The sequence below is a fragment of the Notamacropus eugenii genome, chromosome 1, assembly GCF_028372415.1.
Source record: "Notamacropus eugenii isolate mMacEug1 chromosome 1, mMacEug1.pri_v2, whole genome shotgun sequence".
In the NCBI taxonomy this organism is placed as follows: Eukaryota; Metazoa; Chordata; class Mammalia; order Diprotodontia; family Macropodidae; genus Notamacropus; species Notamacropus eugenii.
Genome location: NC_092872.1, coordinates 237737176 through 237762870, shown reverse-complemented (window position 1 = coordinate 237762870; position 25695 = coordinate 237737176). Strand labels below are relative to the sequence as shown.

The following is a 25695-nucleotide window of genomic DNA, read 5'->3' as shown; positions in this document are numbered from 1 at the left end:
ACTAGCTGCTTGTAACAGAAAAAATGGGTTAATCTCTCCAGAAATTGGAACAAGGTTGTTTTAAAGGCAAAGTCAGAAAAAAAAAGTTTAATTGTGGTATATTCCTAATTAATGGAACTTTGAGATACCTTATTTTTCTTAGTTTCACACAACTCTCACTCTGGACAGAATAAAGAGAGTTAACAAACTCTAGAAGGGTAATGCTCCTCATACCATAGACTTCACTCTGACAGAAAGCAATTTTCTTTCTATTCCTAATTCTGACCACTTTTTGGCTTTGCAAAATACTCAAAAAATTAGGATTAAGTATTCATCTTTCCTTTGGTAAATGACTACACATAGAATACTTGAGAACATTTAAAGGACAATATTTAAATAGAGAGAGTAGCTTTGATAGTAAGAAAAATATACACAAATAACTTTACTGATAATAAAACTGATGCCCAAAGAGAATAATTCATTTTTATAATTATGACCTGTTTCTATCTTATAGTATTGTCATGAGGTATAATCAGGTTCATAAGAAGAAATCTCTTAAGTTTATTATTTTCTACAATGTTTTCCTTGTCAACTTCCTTAATTGCAGTTTTGGGTAACAAATATATATATTTTCATCCATGTCCATCTAATGTCCAAAGTAAAATTTAGTAGCTACAGGGTTTTTTTGTTTGATTTCCTAAGTCCTGCCTGGTCAGATGCTTAAAATGCTTTGCCAGAACATGGCCTCAACTCACGTGAGTTATAGCATTTTAATACAATCTTTTCACTGACAAGAGTCCCTGAGGTAGAATCAGACTTAAGTGTCCAGTTTTGAAATACAATTCAGTGTAATAATTCCCTCTCTTCCCATTTAGAAAAATATTCTACAAACAACTAAAATCTTCCTTCAAATTCCTGTGTAATTCACACTGAAGCACAGCCATCACTTCTCCAGGAATTCTCCTTCCTCAGATGAAGAGTTTAATACAACAGCCATCTATAAATACAATCACCACTTGTGTCAGAACTTACATTACTTTAAAGTCTTTATCTTAAAAACGTATCTCACACTCACATGAATATATAATGCTAAATGTAACTTGAAATCTCTGTACTGGGGAGACCGAATCTTCTTCAAGCTAAAGAGACAACAAAAACGTGAGTTGTCCAATGAGAAACGTCTGCTACTGTTCCTCCAATAATTCTCTTTCAACCCCCGACTCCCTCCTCCCCCATATACCTCTGAGCTCTCTGGTTTTTCCTTCTAACTGCATCGAGCAAGTTTCCCTTGCAAATAAAGAGCAAGGCTTGAGAAAATGATGTGGTTCCATATAACTCTTAATGGATCACAGAGTGTAACGATGTATAAGCGTTTTTCATATAGTTCTCACTTATAGAATAGTCTTTCTAATGCTTTTTGGCAGTCATCACAGGCCCCCACAAGTATGTCAATGAGTAATCTGCAACTGGTGCAGTTTTTAATGAATTGAGTTTGGAACCAGAGGATATATCAAACTAGAGAGAAATAAATATGCATCAGCAAGAACTGTCCTCATTAAATTTCTGGAACAGAAGCTACACCTCTACCACATCGGGCACTGACAAAACTGGCAAAGTGAAGAAGTGACATCATTAAAATACAGCATGCTGAATTAGAGAGGCCTCACAGAGAAGAGAAAGAAACACAGGGTTTGGGGCCAGGGCACCTGGATCTGAACGCTGCTTCTGCTACCACCACCTGCACAACTTTCAAGAAGCCCCTTGCTCTCTTCATGCCTTAGTTTTCCCTTCTGTCAAATGATGAAGAGGAACAATATGATCTCCAAGGTACTCTTCTGCCTCTACCTTCTGTGATTCAATCAACGGAATGAGAGTTTTATGTTGCTTTCTCAAAGTTTGATTTGGGTGAACAAAAAACACACTTAAATGCTTCTGTTGAAATAGTGAGGGAAATTACTCTGACTCCCATTTTTTTCATGTCATATTGAATTGTAAACTAATGTTTGTGATAAAAAGACTAATCACACAGAGATTAGCATTAAAACACGTTTACGGTTATACATCAACAACAACAAAATCCAATGACTTTAGTTAACCTCACATTTGGAAGCAATAAAACTTAAAATAATCCTGCTGCTTACTGGTTTTAATATTTGGAAAAAACAGAAATTTTAAACCTCCCTTTGGAGCACCTTACAATTAAGTTGCTCCTGGAATTTAAAGATCAAGTGAAAGTGGGGGATAAAGCCATAACTGGTTAATAGTGGTGGTACCCAGAGACTAAAAACACGTTTACGGACATTTCTCCCAGCAGCACAATAAGTATTCATCACCACTTTTAACAAGCTGCGTCTCAAACACAAGATCAGCATTCTATACCACAAATCGAAAAGAAACTCCCCTCCCCCAACAATTCTCTACTGTCCACAGGCAGTAAGGCTTGAGCATGCAAAGGAGGAGTCCCTGCAATAAAAGCAAGCAAGGAAAGCCTGATCTGGGGACAGCCTAGAAAATAACTGCTCCATGTAAGGACCTGCGGCAGTCCAAAAGATGCAGATGTGTTACCAAGATGTATACTCATTGAAGGCAACACAAGAAAACTCTTCCCCAACTTCCTTTTACAAAGAAAAAAAATTTTAAAATAATTTTCAGGCTTCGAGATTCTTAAGCAATTCACAAGAGATCCTTGAGAATGCAGTAATAGTTTGAATTTTAACATGATTAAAGAAGCACATGTCATAGTTGACTATAGCAGTTTAAAACAAACTGGTAGTACCTCTGGTAAAGAATGGCTCTCTTATTCTACTGATTAAAATCTAAATAAAAAAGAAATTTTCACTGCAACTCAGGGCTCTAGGTTAGAGAAGCAGCATTTTTTTTTTTGGCTGAATGTAAAACAATTTTTATTTAAAAGAACCAAGTGCACATCTGGGTTCCCAATCTGTTTCTGGGCATTAATAAAGCACACCTAATAAAAAAGTATAGCTTTACAAATTAATTTAGGCTATCTTCTTTTGTACAGTCCAACTACAGGAAAATTTCAGCATTGCTATCTATCTTAATTTACTTGCATGCACTCTAAGTTCCACAAATCCAATTTAAATTTGAGTTTGTATTTCAAAGAAGACTAATGAGAAGCATTTAATGTTCTTCTTCAGAAAGATAGCAATTTTGACATATCACTTCAAAGTGACAGTTTTTTCACCTAAGGAAGAAAGAGACCAAATTTTGCATATTTATCCATCCAATTAATATTCATATTTCAGAACTCAATCAGTGATAAAATACAGGATTCTCTTCCTTGCCCAGTAGCCTACTGGTGCCATTAAGACCTCTTAATATACTACGCTGCAGGTGCCAGGGCTAGGGTGTCCAACATACAGCCAAAGGGCCAAATATGATCTTTCTGAGATTTTTAAACAAATTTTCTGTACTTAATCAACCAAGTAGGGTCAGCAGGACCTGGTCACCTGCAGGCTGCTACTGTTGTGTACCTGACTGCTACAAGGTATCATGCTGGTAGGTTTGGATAATAGGTAATTATAACTAAAACAGAATCTAATTAATTATAAAAATAAATTCATGCAGTCAGCACACACATGAAATTCGGACTGAGTGGCTCATTATTTTAAAAATTATGTTTCAAGAGAAACAGTGCCCAATTCTTGGTAAAGGTTTAAGATTTTGGATATTTAGAATCTGGTAAATAAAAGCTATATACTTAGCCCTAGTCCTCAAGATCGGCTATAGAAAGCAACACAACTACCTAATGCAAATTAAGATCACATGCATGTTTAAAATTGTACTAATAAAACAGCAGTATCTTTCCTAAGTTCAAAGTTATAGCTTCTCATCTGATTTGTTTTCCTTTAGATGAAGGCTACCATAGTAACTTGAAAGTAAGGATCTCTAACGATAAAAATTGTGATACCACTATTGTCACAGAGTTTGAATGAGTTCCCATCTCCATAAATTCCAATTTTTAGGGCCCAATAAATATAATATTGTTTGAAGGTAAGATGTTTTATCAATGCATTTTACCAGTTAAAGATGACTTATCAAGTTACACCTGAGAGCTCTGCCTGCGTCTGCTCAGTGTTACTCATCTGAATAAAAGCTAGCTGAGTAAGGGGCTACTATTAATAGAAGTTAGCTCTGATCTCATGGCATGGCAAAACATGATACAACTTTTACTCTGTGTTACAATAATGGCCCACACAGCAGATAAAGAACTCTTTATACAGAACCATAAAATTATTATATGCCACTATTTGGGCTTTTACGATCCAGCTTCCCTTTGTGATCTCTATTTTCTTATGCCCACCACTTGGGGACATAATATACAAGGAAATAAACATAAATAGAAGACAAATTACACCTGATATGTTTGCATCTTCAAAGTTCTGCCAGAGGGACTGACCCTCTTGCAATATATGTCTATGGCTGTAGCCTTCTAAACAGTAAAGGTTTGTATCATGCTCTTTTTTCACAGTTTTCTCCATCTGCTCACTGGTTTTTCCTCCTCACAGGCTCCAAACAAATTTATATGGTTTCAGGCAGCTAGGCAATAGCTTTGCTTTGTTTGACTAAATCAACACTTAAAAACAAACAAAGAAACAAAAAAAAAACACCTTATTTTTTTCCCCTGTGAGGTGGCCATTGATGAACTCAAACCAACAAACATGTAAGTGCCCACAACATGTAAGAAATTGTACTGGGTAACAGGGATATGGAGATGAAAAGTAACTTAGCCCTAGTCCTCAAGATCAGAATATAGTGGATTTAAAAAACTGTTTTTTTCACCATAATGGTAGTTAGTTCGACTCTCCTTTTCAAAGTATTAGTGTCCTACTGCCGAAGACATACTCTGGCCAGAATTAAAAGACTGCCAACTGCCTATAGCACTACCTAAGGAAATTGCTTATTTCTTCAGAAATATTAATGAATTACAGCACAGACATTTTTCTTTGTACAAAACTTCCTTCCTAGATATGTTTAAAGTTGTCTTTTCAATTGTGTTGGCTACTATATTCTCAAGGACTCACTTAATGTTCTAATTGTCTCTATTCAAGATAAAACATCAATTAAAAGTGACATGAATTAAACCAATCTGAAGGGAGCAGGGGAAGGAAACCAGCATGCGCTCTTCCTTTTAAGCCCAAAGCATAACTACGTTCTCTGGAGCACAGATTAATGGAAAGAACATGCTGATGAGTCAGTACCTGCCAGAAATCCTGATCAGAGGGAAGAAAGGTTAGAAAAAGGAAAGGAAAAAAATCGGGAATGTATGATTATATAAAAAAGCAAAACCAAAAAATTAAAAATCAAGAAACAAACTCTCTATATACATATACACATGTATAAATAAATACAGATTACAACACATTACAACACTTACGAACCTGGGACAGGAAAAGAACACACAACAATATTTTTTATTTTACTTGCAAGGTCCAGTGAAAAGAAAAGGAAATTCCTAATTTCCCTCCAAAGGAAACTTAAGGTTTTAGTCAATACTTGCCTAGGAGAATTTTTGGGAGGGTTTTTGGGGACAGACTTTTCAATTCAGAACCCAAGTTGAAGAACAGGAGCTCTCCATCATGTAAAGGAGAGAAAAGGACATCGGGATATTTACTGTAAGATATTTTTTTAAAGCACTGTATGTGAAGTAATGACTAGAGAATCTAGGAAACCCTTTAAATAAAAATGAAATGTCTAAAATTTCATTGGGTGTTCAAGGAAAACTTGGCTTTAAAAATAAACTCTAACGGAGAAACTAGAGAATCAGCGACCAGTTTACTTAGATTATTGCTGTGCATTTGTAATGAGGAGTTGGTTAAAACCCTTCTTACAAATCCTAAGTAACTGGTATGATAATGATTAAAACTAATTATAGTATTTATTCCTGTGGGTGCTTATCTTTAACAAAGTAGGTAAAGTGATTGTTGAAAAAAAGAGAAAATAAATTGAGCTTAACTTCATTTGTAATATGAAAGACATAAACTGTCTATTTTCTTCCTTACAAAGTAAAAGTAAAATCCAAATTTTTAGTTAGACTCGAGATTTTCCACTTTAAAAGCACTGGTCTCCATAAAAAAGGAAGTCACAATCTGGTCTAGGGAATATCAAATGGAGCTTTTAGACTACCCTTGGGTATAAAGATCCGTCTACATTCCGATTTTTAAATTCAGTAACTAGATTGAAAACTGATATTTTGATGATTTTCTTAAAATGAAATTGTTGGACATGTTATGGCAAATACAAATTTATAATTGTATTCTAGTAAAGTAGATAAAATTGATTTTTATAAGGTTAAATATAATTAAACCTCACTGAAAGTGAAGTCTGTAGTCATATGAACAAGGAAATTACATTTTTGAAGTAGTTTGAAAAAATGAGGGCTACATGAAAAAATAATTTCCTATCAAGAAATTATGTGAGCCAACAGCTTGGAGGTAAAACATCATAGTGAGAGTCAGATAATGTCAAGTATTTTTCAGCTAGTAAGAGCAGTTTTTCATTTAAACTTAGGAATGCACTGATTATAAATATAAATTGGACAAAGAAAAACCATGGGAAAATTCATCTCACAAATAAAATGGGTATGTGATTGTTGAATGCATTTGGGAACCTGTGGTGTATAAGTTTAAAACCTTTTCCCTTTTCTCCTTTAATTCAGTGATAAAGTTCCTTAAAACAAGGATTTTGCTACTGAACAATGAGGACAAGAAAATATAAGTGATAGTGCATAGTTTAATTTATGGGATTTAACATGACAAATGAAAACATGCATCATGAACAAAAATAAAATACATAGAACTTAGGTGCCCCTAGCGAATAAGACTGGAGATGGAATGTTCAGTTACTGATTTATATCAATAGAAAATCTAGGCAAAGTTTTGCATGTAGTAAAGAAGCCCAGAGTAGACAGAACTTGGAGTCAGGAAGATCTATGTTGAAAACAAGGTACTAGTGCTAACGACATGACTGTGGGCAAGTCTCACTTCACCTTTCTGAGACTTGGGCAACTCAGCCTATAAATCATAGATGAGTTACAATCTTGGGGTGAATGGAGTTTCTATACTGATGAAACCACAACACTGTTCCTTTCAAGCTCTCAAATTACATTATGTTAAATACCTGGAAGCAAAGTGACAGTGATGTGGCCAAGTACCATTGCAGTTCTACACAGGACATCATAGTCTGATATCTTTTTCAACAGGATTACGTTGTTAGGCCTGAGAGAATATGGACCCCATTTCTGACTTAAATTTAAGGCAAAACTGGCATGTTTAGAAACGCACCAAAATCCACCCCATGGAAGCTGCACCTTGTTATCATTTTTACTTTGTCTCTTACATACCCACCCTGGTTGTACCACCTCCCAACACTAAACAGGAGGCGATTCTCCTGATCATGGATACCTCTTTCAACACATGTAAGATCTTTGCTGTTATTCCATATATTCCATAAAATTACTTTATCTGTGATAAGGAACAAATAACTAGGCTTCCCAAAGGGTAAGGAGAGCCCCAATTTCTCTCTAAAGAGAAATAATATTTTTGCCCCTAATTTAGTTACTTGACTTTCTATACTGATAGGTATGAGAATTTGGGGCTCTTATTGAATAAGAAGTATGTGACTTACTTGGAAATTTATGTCAACATATTTTTACTAAAACTTCAACCAACATACAATTACTGACATATTTACCTTTCATCTGTTCAACATTTCCATTTTAAACATAGGTTATTTTCTCTATTTCCTTCTCTGTTTGAGTATCCTCTGGGCTATAAATATCGTAATCATTATCATCTTCAATCCAAATGCTGACTCTTTAACTTGAATATAAAAGTAGTTGTTTTATTTGACATAAAATTATCCTCTTTTCAGGAACACTACTGGGAATGATGCAGAGTACGGAAAGAACAAAAAAAAAATCTAAATTCTCAGCACCCTGTGACCCAAGCATAAAATATAATCAAGACATTAAGAAATCACATCTAGAGCCCCAAACTCTTAGAATATCATCTATTTAACCCTATTCTTTCATTTTATAAATGTATAAACTGAGGCCCAGAGAGTGATGCCCAAGGTCGCAAAGCAAGTTTTGGCACTGCTGGAGCTAGCATCCAAGTTTTCTGACTTCTAGTCCTGAGATTTTAAATAATGAAAAATCTAGATCTAGTGACAGCCAAGAGATATCCAAGGGGCAGGAAAAATTGAAAATTCTTCTATCTTTTAAAAAATAAATAGCAATGAAGGCAATAGGTGAATTAATTCTGCCTTTAGGAACGCTATTTTTACGTTAAGTATTATTCTTAAAAGAGGTAAAAATATTAACACCAAAAGAATGGAAGTCAGCATTTCTTTACTAAGAAATAGCTTTACTGAAAGCCTGTTAAATTTTTTACTATGTTTGACAGTTTGAAAAAAAAATGTGGTGATAAGAAAAAGAGTTTAATCTGAGAGGACTTGTCAATTATGAGCAGCAGGAAAAGAGAACATAGTTCTCACTTTAATTTGTTAAATGTAAAAATGAATAAGTAAAAAGTATGAGAAGCAAGAGGGAAAGAAAATAAGCAAGACTAGGAAACACGCTATGACTACATAAGTATACCAAGACATACAAAAGAAACTGAAAACCACCAATTCCAAGCATTTTTTCCAAGTGAAATGGAAGTTTAGTCAATCACAGAAAAATACCTGGCAACTAAAAGGAATAAAGGTAATATTTAGTAGTGATTCCATTTATTATATATCCTTACTGTCAAAGTGTGGAAAGCTACTCCCCTACTTCTGAACTTTCACCAACAAAAAACTCCTAGTTTATTTTTATTCAAGAGGAATAGACACCTAAGCCTAAATTCAGAAAATGTATTCTCTGATTAAATGAATATAAGTCCACTAGCAAATCATTTTGAATAATGAGAACACACCGGCAAGAGGGGATTTGTTTTCATCCATGAAGCTTTTATGCCACTAAAAACAGAAGCTAGACATTTGTTGCTACAATTCAGGTGACATGAGCTAACAGGCCACTTATATTCTATACACTATTAAAGATCATGCCAGAACATGCTTGAAATCTTTTGAGTTGGGAGTTTCTAACTCTTTCATGTCTCTTTGGCCTGTCCCCACAGTGCAGTTAAAAACAAAAGCTCAAGATGGATTCTGATTATCCTGAGCACCTGCAGTCCTGGAGAAATCACTTCCCCTCTAAGGGGCTCAGTTTCCTTATCTGTAAAACCGGGATAATGATCCTTGAAATACCTTCCTCCCAGAATTGTTGAGAGGAAAGCACACTGTAAACCTCAAGCACAATATGATCCTACATGGATTCTATGCCAGCCACCTCCCCCAGACTGTACTGTTCCATCCTAAAGGGATTACGGTTGTTTAACTTACTTTGCATAGTATCTGTGGCAGGGGGACATTTGATAAGTGTATTATAACTACAGGAATGAAAGTGGTACATTGTATCCATTACGTTTAAAACTACATTACAACCTCAAAGTAAAGGATTAGTATCTCTAGGGGGTATAAATGAAATTAAAATTATAAAGTAGTATTACGATTTAAAAATAGAGTCTTTATCCCAAATTAAAACAAAATAACTTAAATCTGATTTTACTAAAATTTAATTAGAAGAGGGATATTTGTTTCCCCCCTCAAGATGGCTTTTTGCTTAAAGAAATTATGCAGGAGAGCTCAGGTGACCACATGAAAGGCAGCCCCTCCTTTCCTCACCTGAAAAAGAGTTTTATGGGACTAAAATACAAATGAACAATACCCCAGATCAGAGATAACCCATTCCCAAACCCATTTTGTTGATTTTTAGCAACAAAAGTGCCCAATGGCAATCCTATAGACATAAGCTAACCTTTTTCAAGGTATTATTATTTAAATGATTTTTATTAAATAGGATGGGCCACAAGTTTGATGGACATTGATAGAAGAAGCATGATATTTCATTTAGGCAGCTGCCAATTAATTTAATATTACCAAACAAAAAGAGAAAGAAGACAAAAGTTCAAAGAAAAATCAAGATAATTTTAAAGTAGACTCCCCTTGGACATTAATTTTCAACTTAAATCTTGGTCAAACTGTACATCCTGGTCACAACTGATAAAGTATTATGGAAAGTAATAATAGTAAAAAAGATAGTCAAAGAAGTTACAATCATACTAGAGAAATGGTTAAACAAAGACAAATTTTTCTTCTTTAGTTTGTGCTGTTTATGACCACACAAATTTGAAACCTGTCATAACAATGTTCAGAGAAAGGCTTTTTTGCATGGCAAAAATCTAAATTTTATGCTGATGAAATATTTTATGAATTTTCCATTCTTTATTACATAGTTTTAAGATAACAGGTTAAAAGGATGGGATTTACTATATTGATTTTCTTATGCAACATCTGGCATTCCATGAAGGCACAAAAAGAAGAGAACTCAGTTAAAAAAAACCCAACAAAACCCTCTTTTAGATATTTGCCCTAAATTAATCAAGCAAACGCTAATATGAAATATATTAAACAAGATCTCCTTTCTAATCAGAAATTCATAAAGAATCTCTGAATGCAAAAATTCTCCAGGCAGAGAGATAAATAGATTCAGTAACTCCATCCAGACAAAAGAGAAGTATGAGTGAGAAAGAAAAGATGCCAGTTCCCTGCCAAGGTGTTACGTGGCCCAGGCTTATTTTTTATAGTTTCATGACTCTCATCTCATTACTTTCAGCCAGCTATAGGCTGGGAGTCTTTGCTACTATCTACTTGCATTTTCTATACACTTCTTCCCATTTCAGAACTTCCTTCTCTAGGTGCCCAGAGCTCTCATGCTATCCCTGGGAAGTGATATGTTATATACTATCTTTGAGGGTTAGGATCATTTCATGGCTGGCACATAGCAGGTGCTTAATAAATATTTGTTGGTTGATAAATATACTAAGGTGTATTATAAATACATTATACTAAATAAAGATAAAAGATACAAAAAATAGTATATTGGTAAAAATACTAAAATATCATAGTGTACCTTAGATTCCTTAATGTAATACTGTTCTCAAACATATCTGAACCTTAAAGCAGGAAGCCTAACCCCAAGCCTAATGTTTGATCCAAAGGAATGAACCTGTAGAGGTGGATTTGGGGGCACCAGGACAAGACATTCTGGGTTGCATACATTCTCTCATTTTGCATCTCAAAATAATGAATCCACTATAAATACTAGTCCTGCCCCTAGCTTCCCATCTTTCCTATGTGAGCAAACACAATATTTAGTGCCTGTTAGTGCTAGTGCATTCTGGTAGAGCTCCCCTCAGAAGCTGAGTCTTCTGCTCCTTGAAGTTCCCCTCTCTGCTCCTGACTTAGCCAATCTGCAACCTTTATTTGTAAAGGATCTGGTACTTTCTGCTCTGTAGGGTAATGAATGGCTTGTCCTTTCTGATGATTTCTTTTGCCTTTCTCCAACTGTCTTATCCTTTTTTTTTTTTTGAGGCTTTTCTTGTTTTGCCTTGTAAAAGGAACCAAGAGAAGAGGAAAAAACATTTCACTGACTAGGAGGCAGTAAGAATGAAGTTTTACCATTCAACATATAAAGAATGGATTAATACATGTTTAATTCAAATATTTGAAGGCATGTATGCAAACAATGCAAGTCATATGCAAATAAACACAGTCTGGTCCTCATAATTATTTCACAAGTTTAGTTAAGTATTTAAAAAATTTTTTTGTTAAATTTCTAAAGTTAGTAACTGTTAACAACAAACATTCAAATAAACAATAAAATCGATCATTCCTATAACCACAAACTACAGATTATTTACAAGTTGTTATCTCCATAATTTTCAAGACTGATATATATTATCAAAAAGGTAGGATAATATTAGAAAAAAATCCTCAAGGAGAGGTTTTTTTCAGGGATTAGACTGGACTTGGTGTCCTTATTAGTATCTTTACACTCATACCCAGATGCAAATAAATACTAAATCAATCATTAATGAACATAGCAGGTGACACAAGATGTTTTTACAAATGTGTGTATAGTTATATTCATATAGAAACAATGATTTTTTTTATCATATTATGAAAGTGCTAATATGTAATTATCTTATATTCTTTTCTCTGTAAGAAAAGCATATAAAAGAACATTTCACATGGTTTTTCTAATGTGATATACACTTATTTGGCAAGATGCATTAAAGAACTTAAGTACAATTTTTCCACATGGTTCTAATGGAAATTCAACTAGGAAACATTTCAAATATCTTTAGCAATAACAACATATATACCTGCATCACAATTCTCTCACCTTTCCATCAAAGCGTTTCACTATGTATTGATCCAGGCCCAAATCTGAAGAAGAGGAGTAACAAAATTAGTTCAATGAATTTTATAACTCCATTTAAACATATAAAGTTGTAGAGTTCTCATCTTTGTTTTCAGTGATTTGGGGACTACTGCACCAATGGAGTAGAGCTTTCTCCTGAATTTATCTAAAGGAAAAAAAACATTTTCTATTTACCTTTTCCCAATTAAGACAAGAAAAGATCATTCTAACATTTCTGCATAGCCACACTTCAGTGTCACAGGTTCCTAGAGATCTGAAGCTGGAGGGAACCTCTGAAGTCATCTAGTCCAACTCCCTCATTTTATTGACAACAAAAGTGAGGTCTGAGGCAGTTAAGGGGTTTGGCCAACTTCGCCCAGGTGGTGTCAGAAGTAGGATGTAAACCCAGGCCATTTGACTACAGAGGAGTATTATTGCTACTGTACTACACTGCATCATTTTATCAATCAATCAACAAGCACTTATTATATGTCTGGCACTGCACTAGGTGCTAGAGATACAAAAACAAAAGTCAGACTATCCCCTGCCCTAAAGGAACTTATTTTCCACTATGTATGCACAGCACATCAACAGATAAATTCATTTAGGCAATACAAAAAAATACACAGTGGTGAGGAAACTAACAACTGAGGGAATCAGGAAAGTCCAATTCAAAATGTGATTTTCTCTTGAGAGAACTGAAGAAGGGGATGGTGAGAAAAGAAAAGGACTTGAACGTGGAAGTGGAAAACCTGTGGATGACAGTAAGATGCAGAGTAGGACCATCTGTATCTGGATAGCTGAGGTAGGGATGAAGTGGGAAGGAGAGAAAGATTGCAAGCCAGACATGGAACTCATTTAGGAAAGAAGTGGAGAGTGCTAGAGGTCTTGATTAGATGATAAATATGGATTGAAAGAACATTAAAGAATAAGAAGTTACTGAGTGATGGGGGTAGAAGGAGAGCCTGGAAGTGGTAATAGGGAACAAGGAGTTTTCCATTTCTTCTGCCATGACTGGTGAATCATAGAGTTTGAGTGAAAGTGTAACCAGCCTGTAAAGGCAACTGAGGCATCAGGAGGGAGCCAGGTTTCAATGAGTATGTGCAGAGAGGGAAAGCAAGAAAGGAAATGCAGAAGAAAAAAAACCCAGAAAACCTAGCAATTCATCAATAAAATCTGAAAACAAGTACAATGTTCCACATCTGTAAACCACTCCCCCTTCCTATACCCCAAACACCCACAAAGGAGTTAGGAACATAACTCTTCCTTGAGGCCAAGCCTGTTCCTTGCAATTTTTAAAGATTCATTTCCGATTGTTTTGTGGCTGCTGGCCTTTCTGTCCATTTATATTGCTGAAGTCATTTTGTGAACAGTTTTTTTGCCTTAGCTTATTTCACTTTGAATCACTTCATGTAAGTCTTTTCATACTTTTGTATATTCATCATATTTGTTTGTTACACCACAGTCATATTCCATTACATTCATGTATGGCAATTTGTTCAGCCACCTCCCTAATTGACAGGCATCTATTTGTTTTAAGGCTCTGTAAAGATTTTTATCATTACCAAAAAAGTGTTTTTTTTATTTTTTTAAATTTTTTAAAATTAATTTATTTAACTTTCAACATTCATTTCCACAAAATTTTGGGTTCCAAATTTTCTCCCCATTTCTCCCCTCCCCTACCCCAAAACTCCAAGCATTCTAATTACCCCTATCACCAATCTGCCCTCTCTTCTATCATCCCTCCCTTCCCTTGTCCCCATCTTCTCTTTTGTCCTGTAGGGCCAGATAACTTTCTATACCCCTTTACCTGTATTTCTTATTTCCTAGTAGCAAGAACAATAACCAACAGTTGTTCCTAAAACTTTGAGTTCCAACCTCTCCCCATCCCTCCCTCCCCACCCATTCCCTTTGGAAGGCAAGCAATTCAATATAGGCCATATCTGTGTAGTTTTGCAAATGACTTCCATAATAGTCGTGTTGTGTAAGACTAATTATACTTCCCTCCATCCTATCCTGCCCCCCACTGCTTCTGTTCTCTCTTTGGATCCTGTCCCTCCCCAAGAGTGTTGACTTCAAATTGCTCCCTCCTCCCTTCCTCCCCCCCCACCCTGCTTATCCCCTTCTACCCCACTTTCCTGTATTGTAAGATAGGCTTTCATACCAAAATGAGTGTCCATTATATTCCTTCCTTTAGTGGAATGTGATGAGAGTAAAGTTCATGTTTTTCTCTCACCTCCCCTCTTTTCCCCTCCACTAAAAAGTGTTATGTTTGCCTCTTTTATGAGAGATAATTTGCCCCATTCCATTTCTCCCTTTCTCCTCCCAATACATTTCTCTCTCACTGCTTAATTTCATTTTTTTAAGATATGATCCCATCCTATTCAATTCACTCTCTCTGTGTGTGTGTGTGTGTGTGTGTGTGTGTGTATGTAGTCCCAGCTATAAATATTTGCTGTATACAGAATCTTTTCTCTTATCAAGAACATCCTTGGGGGATGAGGGTGGACTCAATATGGTGGAGTAGAAAGACGCATCTACTCTAGTTTGTCCCCCACAGCCCATAAAATAACTGTAAAAAATTACTCTAAACAAATTCTAGAGCAGCAGAAGCCACAAAAGAGTAAAAGAGATTTCCAGCCCAAGGTGGACTGGAAAATCGACAGGAAAGATCTATTGCATGGGGTATGGAGCTGAGTGCAGCCCATGGAGTCCAGCCCAGAGTTGGCCACATGGCCCTGGCAGGAACAAGACCAGAATAGGACTTGGGGTGGAATCCCTGGCAGCAGTTGAAGTTCTCAGATCCCTCAACCCACAAACACCAAAGACAGCTTCAAAGGTCAGTGAGAAAGCTTTTTCACCTGAGTGAGAAAAGAGCAGGGTCCTCCCCTAGCCCCAGACCCAGGTGGCGGTGGCAGCAGCAGCAACAACAGCATCCATTTTTGGAGAACTCAGCCTAAAGTCCCTGGGGGAATTGAGCTGCTGATCTGGGTCTCAGCCCTGAGTGGCGGCCCTGGGGTGAGGAGAAAGCTGCCTACTGTTGTGGAGCTAGAGGAGGCTCTGGAAAGGGAATTCTACTTGCAGACGCTGGGCAGAAAAGCTTTTGTAGTTCTCAGACCAGAGCACAGGCCAGGAGAGAAGTAAACTCCTCTCCCTTGATTGTGCCACCTTGGAAGAACTAAGAACTTACAGGTCCCCAGAGTATACTCCCTCTTGACAAAGGACTCAAAAGTCAAGTAATTAGCTAGGGAAATGCCCAAAAAAGGTTAAAAAATAAGAATATAGGTTACTTTCTTGGTGAACAGGTATTTTCTCCCATCCTTTCAGATAAGGAAGAACAATGCATACTATCAGAGGAAGACATAAAATTCAAAGCTTCTGCATCCAAAACCTGTAAAATAAATATGCAATGGTCTCAGGCCATGCAAGAGCTCAAAAAGGATTTCTGAAAATCAAGTAAGAGAAGTGGAGGAAAAATTGGGAAGAGAAATGAGAGAGATGCAAGAAAACCATGAAAAGTGAGTCAACAGCTTGATAAAGGAGAACCAAAAAATGCTGAAGAAAATAACACCTTTAAAAACAGGCTAACTCAATTGGAAAAAGAGGTTCAAAAAGGCAATGAGGAGAAGAATGCTTTCAAAAGCAGAATTAGCCAAATGGAAAAGGGGGTTCAAAGGTTCACCGAAGAAAATAGAGCTTTAAAAATTAGAATGGAGCAGATGGAAGCTAATGACTTTGTGAGAAACCAAGAAATTACAAAACAAAACCAAAGGAATGAAAAATAGAAGACAATGTGAAATATCTCATTGGAAAAACAACTGACCTGGAAAATAGATCCAGGAGAGAAAATTTAAAAATTATGGGACTACTTGAAAGCCATGATCAAAAAAAAAGAGCCTAGACGTCATCTTTCATGAAATTATCAAGGAAAACTGCCCTGATATTCTAGAACCAGAGGGCAAAATAAATATTGAAAGAATCTACTGATTACCTCCTGAAAGAGATCCCAAAAGGAAAACTCCTAGGAATATTGCAGTCAAATTGAAGAGTTCCCAGGTCAAGAAGAAAATATTGCAAGCAGCTAGAAAGAAAAATTTGAGGATTGTGAAAACATAATCAGGATAACACAAGATCTAGCAGCTTCTACATTAAAGAATCGAAGGGCTTAGAATATGATATTCCAGAAGTCAAAGGAACTAGGTTTAAAACCAAGAATCACCTACTCAGCAAAACTGAGTATAATATTTCAGGGAAAAGAATGATCATTCAAAGAAATAGAGGACTTTCAATGAAAGTGATGAAAAGATCAGAGCTGAATAGAAAATGTGACTTTCAAACACAAGAATCAAGAGAAGCATGAAAATGTAAACAGGAAAGAAAAATCATAAGGGACTTCCTAAAGTTGAACTATTTACATTCCTGCATGGAAAGATAGTGTTTGTAACTCTTGAAACTCTTCTCAGTATTTGGGTAGTTGGAAGGATTATACACACACAAACACACACACACACACACACACACACTACACATATATGTAGACGGAGAGCACAGGATAAGTTTAATAGTAAGGGATGATATCTAAAAAAATAAAATTAAGGGATGTATTAGGAGGAGAAAGGGAGAAATAGAATGGGGCAAATTATCTCTCATAGAAGAGGCAAGAAAAAGCTTATTCAATGGAGGGGAAAAGGGGGGAGGTAAGAGGGAAATATTTGGCTTAAGGAAGGAATAACATGCACACTCAATTTGGTATGAAAATCTATCTTACACTACAGGAAAGTAGGAAAGAAGAGGATAAGTGGGGTGGAGGTGATGATGGAAGGGAGGGCAAACTGGAAGGAGGGAGCCATTAGAAGTAAACATTTTTGGGGAAGGACAAGGTCAAAAGAGAGAATAGAATAAATGGGGGCAGGATAAGATGGAGAAAAATATAATTAGTCTTACACAACATGACTATTATGGAAGTTGTTTGCAAAACTACACATATATAGCCTATACTGAATTGCGTTCTCAGTGAAGATGGATGGGGAGCAAGGAAGGAGAGAAGTTGAAACTCAAACGTTTTAGAAATGAATGTTGAGAATTGTTCTTGCATACAACAGAGAAATAAGAAATACAGGTAATGAGGTATAGAAATTTATCTTGCCCTACAAGATACAAGACAAGAGAAAAGATGGGGATGCAGGAAGGGAGGGGTGTGACAGAAGGGAGGGCAGATTAGGGGAAGGAGTAATCAGAATACACAATGTTTCAGGGTAGGGGGAGGAGAGAGATGGGGAGAAAATTTGGAGCTCAAAATTTTGTGGAAATGAATATTGAAAACTAAAAATAAATTTAAAAAAATAATTCTAACATGAAAAAGAATATCCTTGGGGAATATGCTTAGAAGTCAATCAAATCTCTGGGTCAGAAAGTACTAACATTTTAGTCACTTTAGCTGTATAATTCCAAACTGCTTTCCAAAGTGGCCATACTAATTTCCATCTTTATTATCAACAAATACATCTTCTCAGTCACACAGGTACAATCTTCAGCTCTTCATCCTTTCACTGCCCTGCCCCCTACCCCACCCTTTATCTACTATGTTGCCAAGTCTTACAGACTCTACTTTTGTCATCTTTTGTATATGCTTCCTTCTCCTCTGACAGTACCTATAACCAGTGTTTCTTTAACCAATATTCACATATCACAGACTCAAGGTCCTTCATCTACTCACTTTTTTCTGGATTTTTTCCAGTTTGTAAATATTCTTCATAAACTGTAGCATCCCAGAATGTTAACACAGTAATATAGATATGGTCTGATCAGGGCAGAGTACAGAAAGCCTGTCATGTCTTCATATCCCTGGAAATGATTTCTGGACACTCTCTTAATGCTGTCCAAGATGAGAGAGCACAAATTCTCACCAGGTGTATCTTCAGGAGCTCTCTAGTCACTGGCTCCAATAATGAAAGTATTGTCTGAACCTTCCAGCCCCCATGGCCCAATCCTGCTCATCCCTTTCAGTGCTAAACTTCTCTACTTATTAGATAGCCAGATCTAGTTTCTCTCACAATATGCTGTAATCAAACTTATGCTCTTCACTATTCAAGTGAAATTACTCTTTCAAAGATAACAAATTACAAAATCCTGTGTCCTTTTTCAGTCATCTTCTCTCTTGAAATCTGAAGTTTTTGACGCTATCGATCATCTGTCCTATTAGATACTCTTTCATTTCTTGACTTCTGAGTCAGCCAATCAAAGAGAATTTATTAAGTGTTTACTATGTGCCAAGTTCTCTGCTAAGTGTGTGTATGTGGGGGGGGGGGATGTGGGGGAGAGATAAAAATAAAAGGCAAAAGCAGTCACTACCCTCAGGAAGCTCACAAACTAATGGAGAAGACAACATGCAAATATCTATGTACAAACAAGATACAGACAGAATGAAGTGGAACTACTCCTAGAGGGAAAGTACTATTATTATAGGGGGACTGGGAAAGACTTCTTACAGAAGGTGGGATTTTCACTCAGACCTGAAGGAGTCAGGGAAGCCAGACGGCAGTGATGAGGAGGGAGAGAATTCTAGGCATAGAGAATTGTCAATAAAAATGCATGGACTTCAAAGATACAACGCTGTGTGGGACAAAGAGAAAGGGGGCCTAAGTCTCTGCAAAACAGAGTTCATGGAGGGACTAAGCAGTAAGGGGATGTGTAATTAGGCACATACAAGAATATAAAGAATATATGGAAGGTAGTCTCGGGGCAAAGACACTAAGTAGCTGGGAACCAGGAAAGGTTTTTGCAGAAGGTATGATTTGAGAGAAGCCAGGGGAAGATCACCAATTTAATAGAAATTCCTCAAATGGCTCCTTGTTGACTACCAAGGACAGTACAAAATTTTAGCTTGGCATTCAAGATCCTGAGCAATGACAGCACCCTACTTTTCTAATCATATTCCATATTATGCTGCTTCTAAGTCAACTATGTTTCTTCTTAATCTGAACTATTCACTGTCTCCTATACAAGCTCTGTGCTTTTCCATATCTGTACTTTGGCTAATATCCTCTCTATACTATGAATGCCTTGCCTGAATTCCTACACATCCTTTAAGATCCAATTCAAATGCTTCCTTTCCCTCAAGGCAGTAATTCACTTAGAATTTTATTTGCTAATTCCTTATATACTCCTCTTGTATTGTGTAAGTATCACCACAGTTAGAGGTAGAAAGTACTTTAGAGATCATCTGTTTTGACTGCCTCAATTCACAGGCGAGAAAACTAGGGCCCAAAAGGTGAAGGGATTTACCCAAGTCTTCTCCCTCTGAATGCAATGCTCCCTCCACTACATTATACTGCTCACAGCAAAGACCAATACATACAAACGATGTGCACATAAATATATATAACCCTTTGTATGTGCACACAAAGCACTTTATAACTATAAAACACCATGTAAATGTCGTTCTTTTTCTCATTACTAGTGCCATCTCACTCTTAAGGTAAGTAGCAGATGCTATTAGATGACTGTCACTATTTAGGGAACTAAGCTTATTGTGTGGAAAGTACCAATTTAGTCTTCAAGTTCATCACTTTGGCTCCTTTGCCTCCTTTAGTTTAATTATAAGGAGGCTTCAGGATATTAGAGGATTTTTGACTCTAAATTTTAAACCCTAAAAGCTATGCTCTTTAGTTTCACAATAAAGTGAAAATAGTTATTTAATAACAATTCCTCACATTTATACAATGTTATAAGATTTAGATAACACTTTCCTAACAATAAGCCTATTAAAATGTGAAAGAGGTCAAGTATTATTTATCCCTATTTTACTAGTAGAGAAACTGAAGTTTTAAGAGACTAAGTGACTTGCCCCTTAATCATACTGCCAGCTACTTTCTGTTAATAGATCAGTGTAGATATAATAAAGAAAATCTTTCCTACAAGATTTTAAACTTAGTAAATAAATCCCTCCATATACTTGCTGATAGCTTTAAATCAGTCATTAAACATTTATTAAGCACCTACTATGTGCCAGGCAAGCAGCTAGGTGGCACAGTGGACAGAATACAGGGCCTGGACCTTGAAGATCTGAGTTCAAATTCAGCCTCAGAAAACTTACTAGCTTTCAACCCTGGGCAAGTCACTTAACCCTGTTTACTTTGGTATCCACAACTGTAAAATGAGTTGGAGAAGGAAATGGCAGCCACTTCTATATCTTCAACCAAGAAAATGCTAAATGGGGTCAAAAAGAGTCAACATGACTGAAATAACAAAACAACAACAAAATCTCCTTACTATCCTCCCTATTACTGTACTCTCTGGATCACTGACTATCTAAGGATGAATCCCTGGGAGACTTAATTCATTCAGTTTTTCCCCTGGGATCAATGTTGTCCAGATGGACATGAATGAAAAGTCACAAGGCTCATAATATCTCACATACTTCATATCCCACTTAGTCATTCACCCCACCCATCTCCTTGCAATATACAAGCCCCTCCCCTCCTTTCCTTTATAGCACTGTGACATCTCAGACGAAAATATCCCTCCATTCATGTCATTCCCCTATGCATATCATCTCTCCCTATTAATTAATTAATTAATTGATCCTTGCCCTGAGGGCAAGGATTGTCTCACTTTTGTGTTTGTATCCATTATTGCTTCACACATCACCGGCACTTAATAAATGAATTCACTCATTCTCAATAACTCCCCTAAATGCTTGGGGTTTTTTTTTTTTTTTATTAAGGGATGACTAAAGTTTTCTGCTTTTTGCCACTCTTCCCCTTCCCCACTCAACCTTTCAGGATTATCCTCCCTGCTCTGGACCTCTTTCTACATCAACTCTAGTATCAAAAATTATCTATCCCTCTGAGTACTACACTTTACTCCTTTTCTGATAAATTAATGCCCAATAAAGTATTAATGTCCAAGAATGGCGTAATTAAAATATCTTCCAAGATGTTTGTAGGGAAGACAATAGATTAACTCAAAGAAATGACCCTTTTGATGCTGGAATACCTGGAATTATGAGCATTTTGGAGAGGAATCACACTCTGAGGTTCTTAAAATCCTATCATTTAGATTGCCTCCTTCTTTATAAAGCCACCCTTGAGAAGATACTAAAACAAAGTACAGAGCTTCAAGCAAACATTTAAATTACTACCTATATTAAAAAAAAAAAAGAATTAGCTTCTGTCTTTGCTCCTCCCATTACAATCCTTCTTTTCAAGTCTTTAAACTACTGTTCTGTCAAAGGAAAAATAAAATAGAGGATTTCCCTTTTTTTGAGAAGTAAAGATGAATAATTTGAGAATGAAAGCGATCATAACATTCAAGAATCACAGCATTACTGTTTTTAGAGCTAATCTGCACTTTTTTATTCTTGACTTCTGCATCAAGCTGGCATCCATTTTCTCCCTCAGCTGTCTTCTTCAAATTAAAAACTTATCTAGTAATTCTGTTTTCAGAATGATCTTACACTGTTGGGAATCAATAAATGCTTATCAACAACAATTATCAGCTACCATGTCTTATGTATTTGACTAGGCTTTGTATTCACAAATGTAAAATTGAAAATCAAGAATAACTGAAAATAATAACTGATACTTTAATAGCTATATTTAAAGTTTTTTTTAAAAGCCCCTTTTCAGTAATAATATAAATGTGGCAAACAATAAAACCTGTCAAGGGATAAAATAGTAAATTGCTTTAAAATGGATAATTTATGCCTTTTTACTTTCCACAGTCCAAATGTCTAGTTTATTGTGATAAATCTGCTTTAGCAATAAAATGAATAAGCTGCAAGCAGCCCCAGTACAAAAATAAACTAGTTCTCATACACAAATGAAGGCACACAAATGAATAATCAGGCTCCTTCTACAATAAAACTTTAACAATAACTGACCAAAAATGCAATACTCTTTTGGGAATGCTTAGAAATTTTATTTCAGCCTTGATTAGAAGCCAATGCTACTACTTGGTCTTCCCATTACTAGACAAATAATGCCCCTTGAAAGCAGAAATTGTAAGTTAAGGCAAAGAAACTCTGTCTCTTCTATCTCATAACCAGATAAAATAGCAAACAAGGAAAAATCTGTGAATGTGAGCAGGAATAGATTAAATATCTTAAACAGGACTTGGAGTCAGAAAGACAAATTCAAATCCTGACTCAAATATTTATTAGTTTATGACCTCTGGCACTTAACCTCTCTCAACCTATTTCCTCATCTGTTATATGAGATAATAATAGCACCTATCTCACAGGGTTGTTGTGAGGATAAAATTTTATATACGCATACAAATACACATTTTATATACACATATGTATGTACATATACACACATATATACATATACAGAGTACTTTGAAAAGCACTTTGAAAAGTCCTTAAAGCACTACATAAATGCTAATTGTCGTCATCAGCATTATTAATTTCATTCAGTTTTGGAACTAGCCATTAAATTTATCAATCATAACAACTTCAGTCATTTAAAATATGGACAAGATGGTCAAAAGGCAAAATAATGCTCAGTTAAGGTTATTTGTCTACATTTTTTTCGCTTAAAATTCAGAGGTGAGGAAATAAAGTTCAAGAGAAAAAAAAATCTCATGTAAATCTAAATGTTCTTTTCATACAAAAATTCCAGGAGGCCAACATACAGCTTATTACTAAGGAGAACTAGAGTAGCATAATCATAATAGTTTACAATTATAAAAAGCTTGAAAGTTTAGAAAGTATTTTTCTCACTACCTTGTGAGCTGCTAAGGTAATCTTCCTAAAATGCAAGATCTAACCATGTCATGCTCCTATTTCACAAACTCCAGTAGCTCCTTATTGCTTCTAGGACCAGCTATAAAATCCTCTATTTGGCTTTTAAAACACTTTATAACCTGGTCCCTTCCTACCTTTCAAGTCTTTTTAGACTGTACTCCCTTCTCCAAATTCTACAAACTAGTGACACTGCCTTCAGACAGGACACACTATCTCTCCACTGTGGGGTATCTGTTTCTTACAAGTTATTTCTGTGAATTTTTAACTGTATTATCTGGACTCTTCAGAATATCTATCAATCCTCTTTTTGATCAGGAAATGTTTCTAGAATGGCCTTGGGGTAATATGCTCTGTTCCATCAATATCATATAGATTATTGTCTATATACTTTCTAAGTTTGTTATCCATTTTAATGTTTCAAACAGCTGCACTAAATCTGGTGTTTCACAGGTATTAAATGCCCTAAATGCATTCTTCTCACTGGGATCTGACGTCAGAATGTAAATGAGTCTCCTGACATAGATGGCCAAAGCCATACTCTTGATAGTTTGATTCCTGATGTCTTACCTGGAGGAGACCAAAGGTATCTGTAAGAATCACATTCATCCATTGGTTCAATTTGACCATTTTGACCATTTTTGACCATTTGAGTAAAGCTCAAAGCCTTCAGTCTGTGTTTTCACTTAACCATTTTACCCTTAGGTCATGGAATCAGTATGAAAGAAGATGACTTTTTCTAGACCTAATTAGCTATCAGAATGTGCAAAAAATAAAAAATAGCTAGGATGGAAAGGCCTATCTATCATTATTTACTTGGTGAAAAACCTAAAGATTTTTCTTCTACCAATAAAATCACAATAAGATGAAGGAAAAAGTTGGCTATAGTTCTCAGGTCTCTGAAGCTGGGGGTAATACTACCTCTTTACATGTTTCTCACCCAGTATATAAGGAGTGTTCACACAACAAGTGTTTGTAGAAGAGAAACAGGGAAGAGAAGAACTACAATGAAAGAAGAATGTACCTTAAGTATCTTGATAGCTTTCCAGGAATCTCATCCAAAGAAATGACCATGTGGAAGTAGGCATACCAGAACTTTAACAGCCTCAGCTGATAAACTGTAGGCAAGGTACGGGGGAGGGAAGAATTCCAGGTAGCTGTAGCTAACCTGATGGTTTGAACTATGTCCCAACTGACAAAGTGCTACTCACTATGAATATTCAGGTCAGTAACAGAAGAGTTTCTCCCTACAAAAAGGAAAGGGTGGGGCGGAGCCAAGATGGCGAAGTAGAAAGACGCACATACACATAGCTCCGAACCCACAAACCACAGAATGGCAGAGGGGACTAACCCAGGGCGAATTCTGCACCCAGAGACCACGGAATATTGGAGCGAGGGAGATTTCTGTTCCGGAGAGACCTGCAAACCTCTCGCGGGGGGTCCTTTGCGCCGTGGTGGACTGGGCGCTGGGGCGGGAAGAAGAGAGCAGCCCTACTGCGGCAGCGACACCGTGAGAAAAAGATCTGAGAGGGCTACGGGACGGGATCTCCAGCGGCCACGCGGGTCCCCCCACCCACAGAGGGACCTGCAAACCTCTCGCAAAATGTCCGATGCGCTGCAGACACGGTGCCCAGCCCGGACCTGCGGCGGCGACGGCGGCCGCGGCTCTGAGAGACACAGTTCTGAGAGGGCTCCGGAGGCGGGATCTTCAGCAGCGGCACGGGCCCCCCCACCAACAGGTGACTGACGGGGGTAGGTGAGAGAGTCTCTTTGGCGGGTTGAGAGGGGAGTGAGGTGCCCCCATGGCTCGGGCCCCACCGGGAGGTGGGGGCTGAGAGGCGGCTGCGGATGGGGGCTCCCCAAGCGAGCGGGAGCCTGGATCCATTGTGGAAGGTCTGTGCATAAACCCCCTGAGGGAATTGAGCCAGAGAGGCGGCCCTGCCCCTGACCTCAGCACCTGAACTTAATTTAACACTGAATAACAGCCCTGCCCCCGTCAAAAATCCTAAGGCGGGAAGCAGCATTTGAATCTCAGTTCCCAAACTCTGGCTGGGAGGACCAGGAGGCGAGGTGGGTGTGAGGAGAACATTCAAAGGTCAGGCCACTAGGTGGAGAAAATGCCAAGAAAAGGGAAAAGAAATAAAACTATTGAAGGGTACTTTATCGGAGAAAAAACACTTCCTCCCTTCCTTTCTGATGGGGAGGAACAATGCTTGCCATCAGGAAAAGACACAGAAATCGAGGATTCTGTGTCCCAGCCCACCCAATGGGCTCGGGCCATGGAAGAGCTCAAGAGGAATTTTGAAAATCAAGTTAGAGAGGTGGAGGAAAGACTGGGAAGGGAAATGAGAGGGATAAGGGAGAAGCATGAAAAACAGATCAGCTCCCTGATAAAGGAGAACCAAAAAAATCTTGAAGAAATTGGCACCTTGAGAACTAGCCTAACTCAGCTGGCAAGGGAGGTGCAAGGGGCCAATGAGGAGAAGAATGCTTTCAAAAGCAGAATTAACCAAATGGAAAAGGAGATTCAAAAGCTTACTGAAGAAAATAGATCTTTCAAATCTGGAATGGTACGGATAGACGCTTTGGACTTTTCGAGAAAGACAGATATCTCAGAACATACCGCGCAGATTCGAAA

At 37.0% G+C, this 25695-nt stretch overlaps 1 protein-coding gene across 1 annotated transcript in view; it reads right to left on the bottom strand.

Annotated features, from left to right (window-relative positions):
* Window positions 1–25695, bottom strand: part of MICU1 (mitochondrial calcium uptake 1) — a 283476-nt gene that overhangs the window by 144599 nt on the left and 113182 nt on the right. The window contains exon 5 of the mRNA XM_072628225.1: window positions 12293–12336. Coding sequence (XP_072484326.1) covers window positions 12293–12336 — 44 coding nt within the window. The remainder of the gene's footprint in view (window positions 1–12292; window positions 12337–25695) is intronic.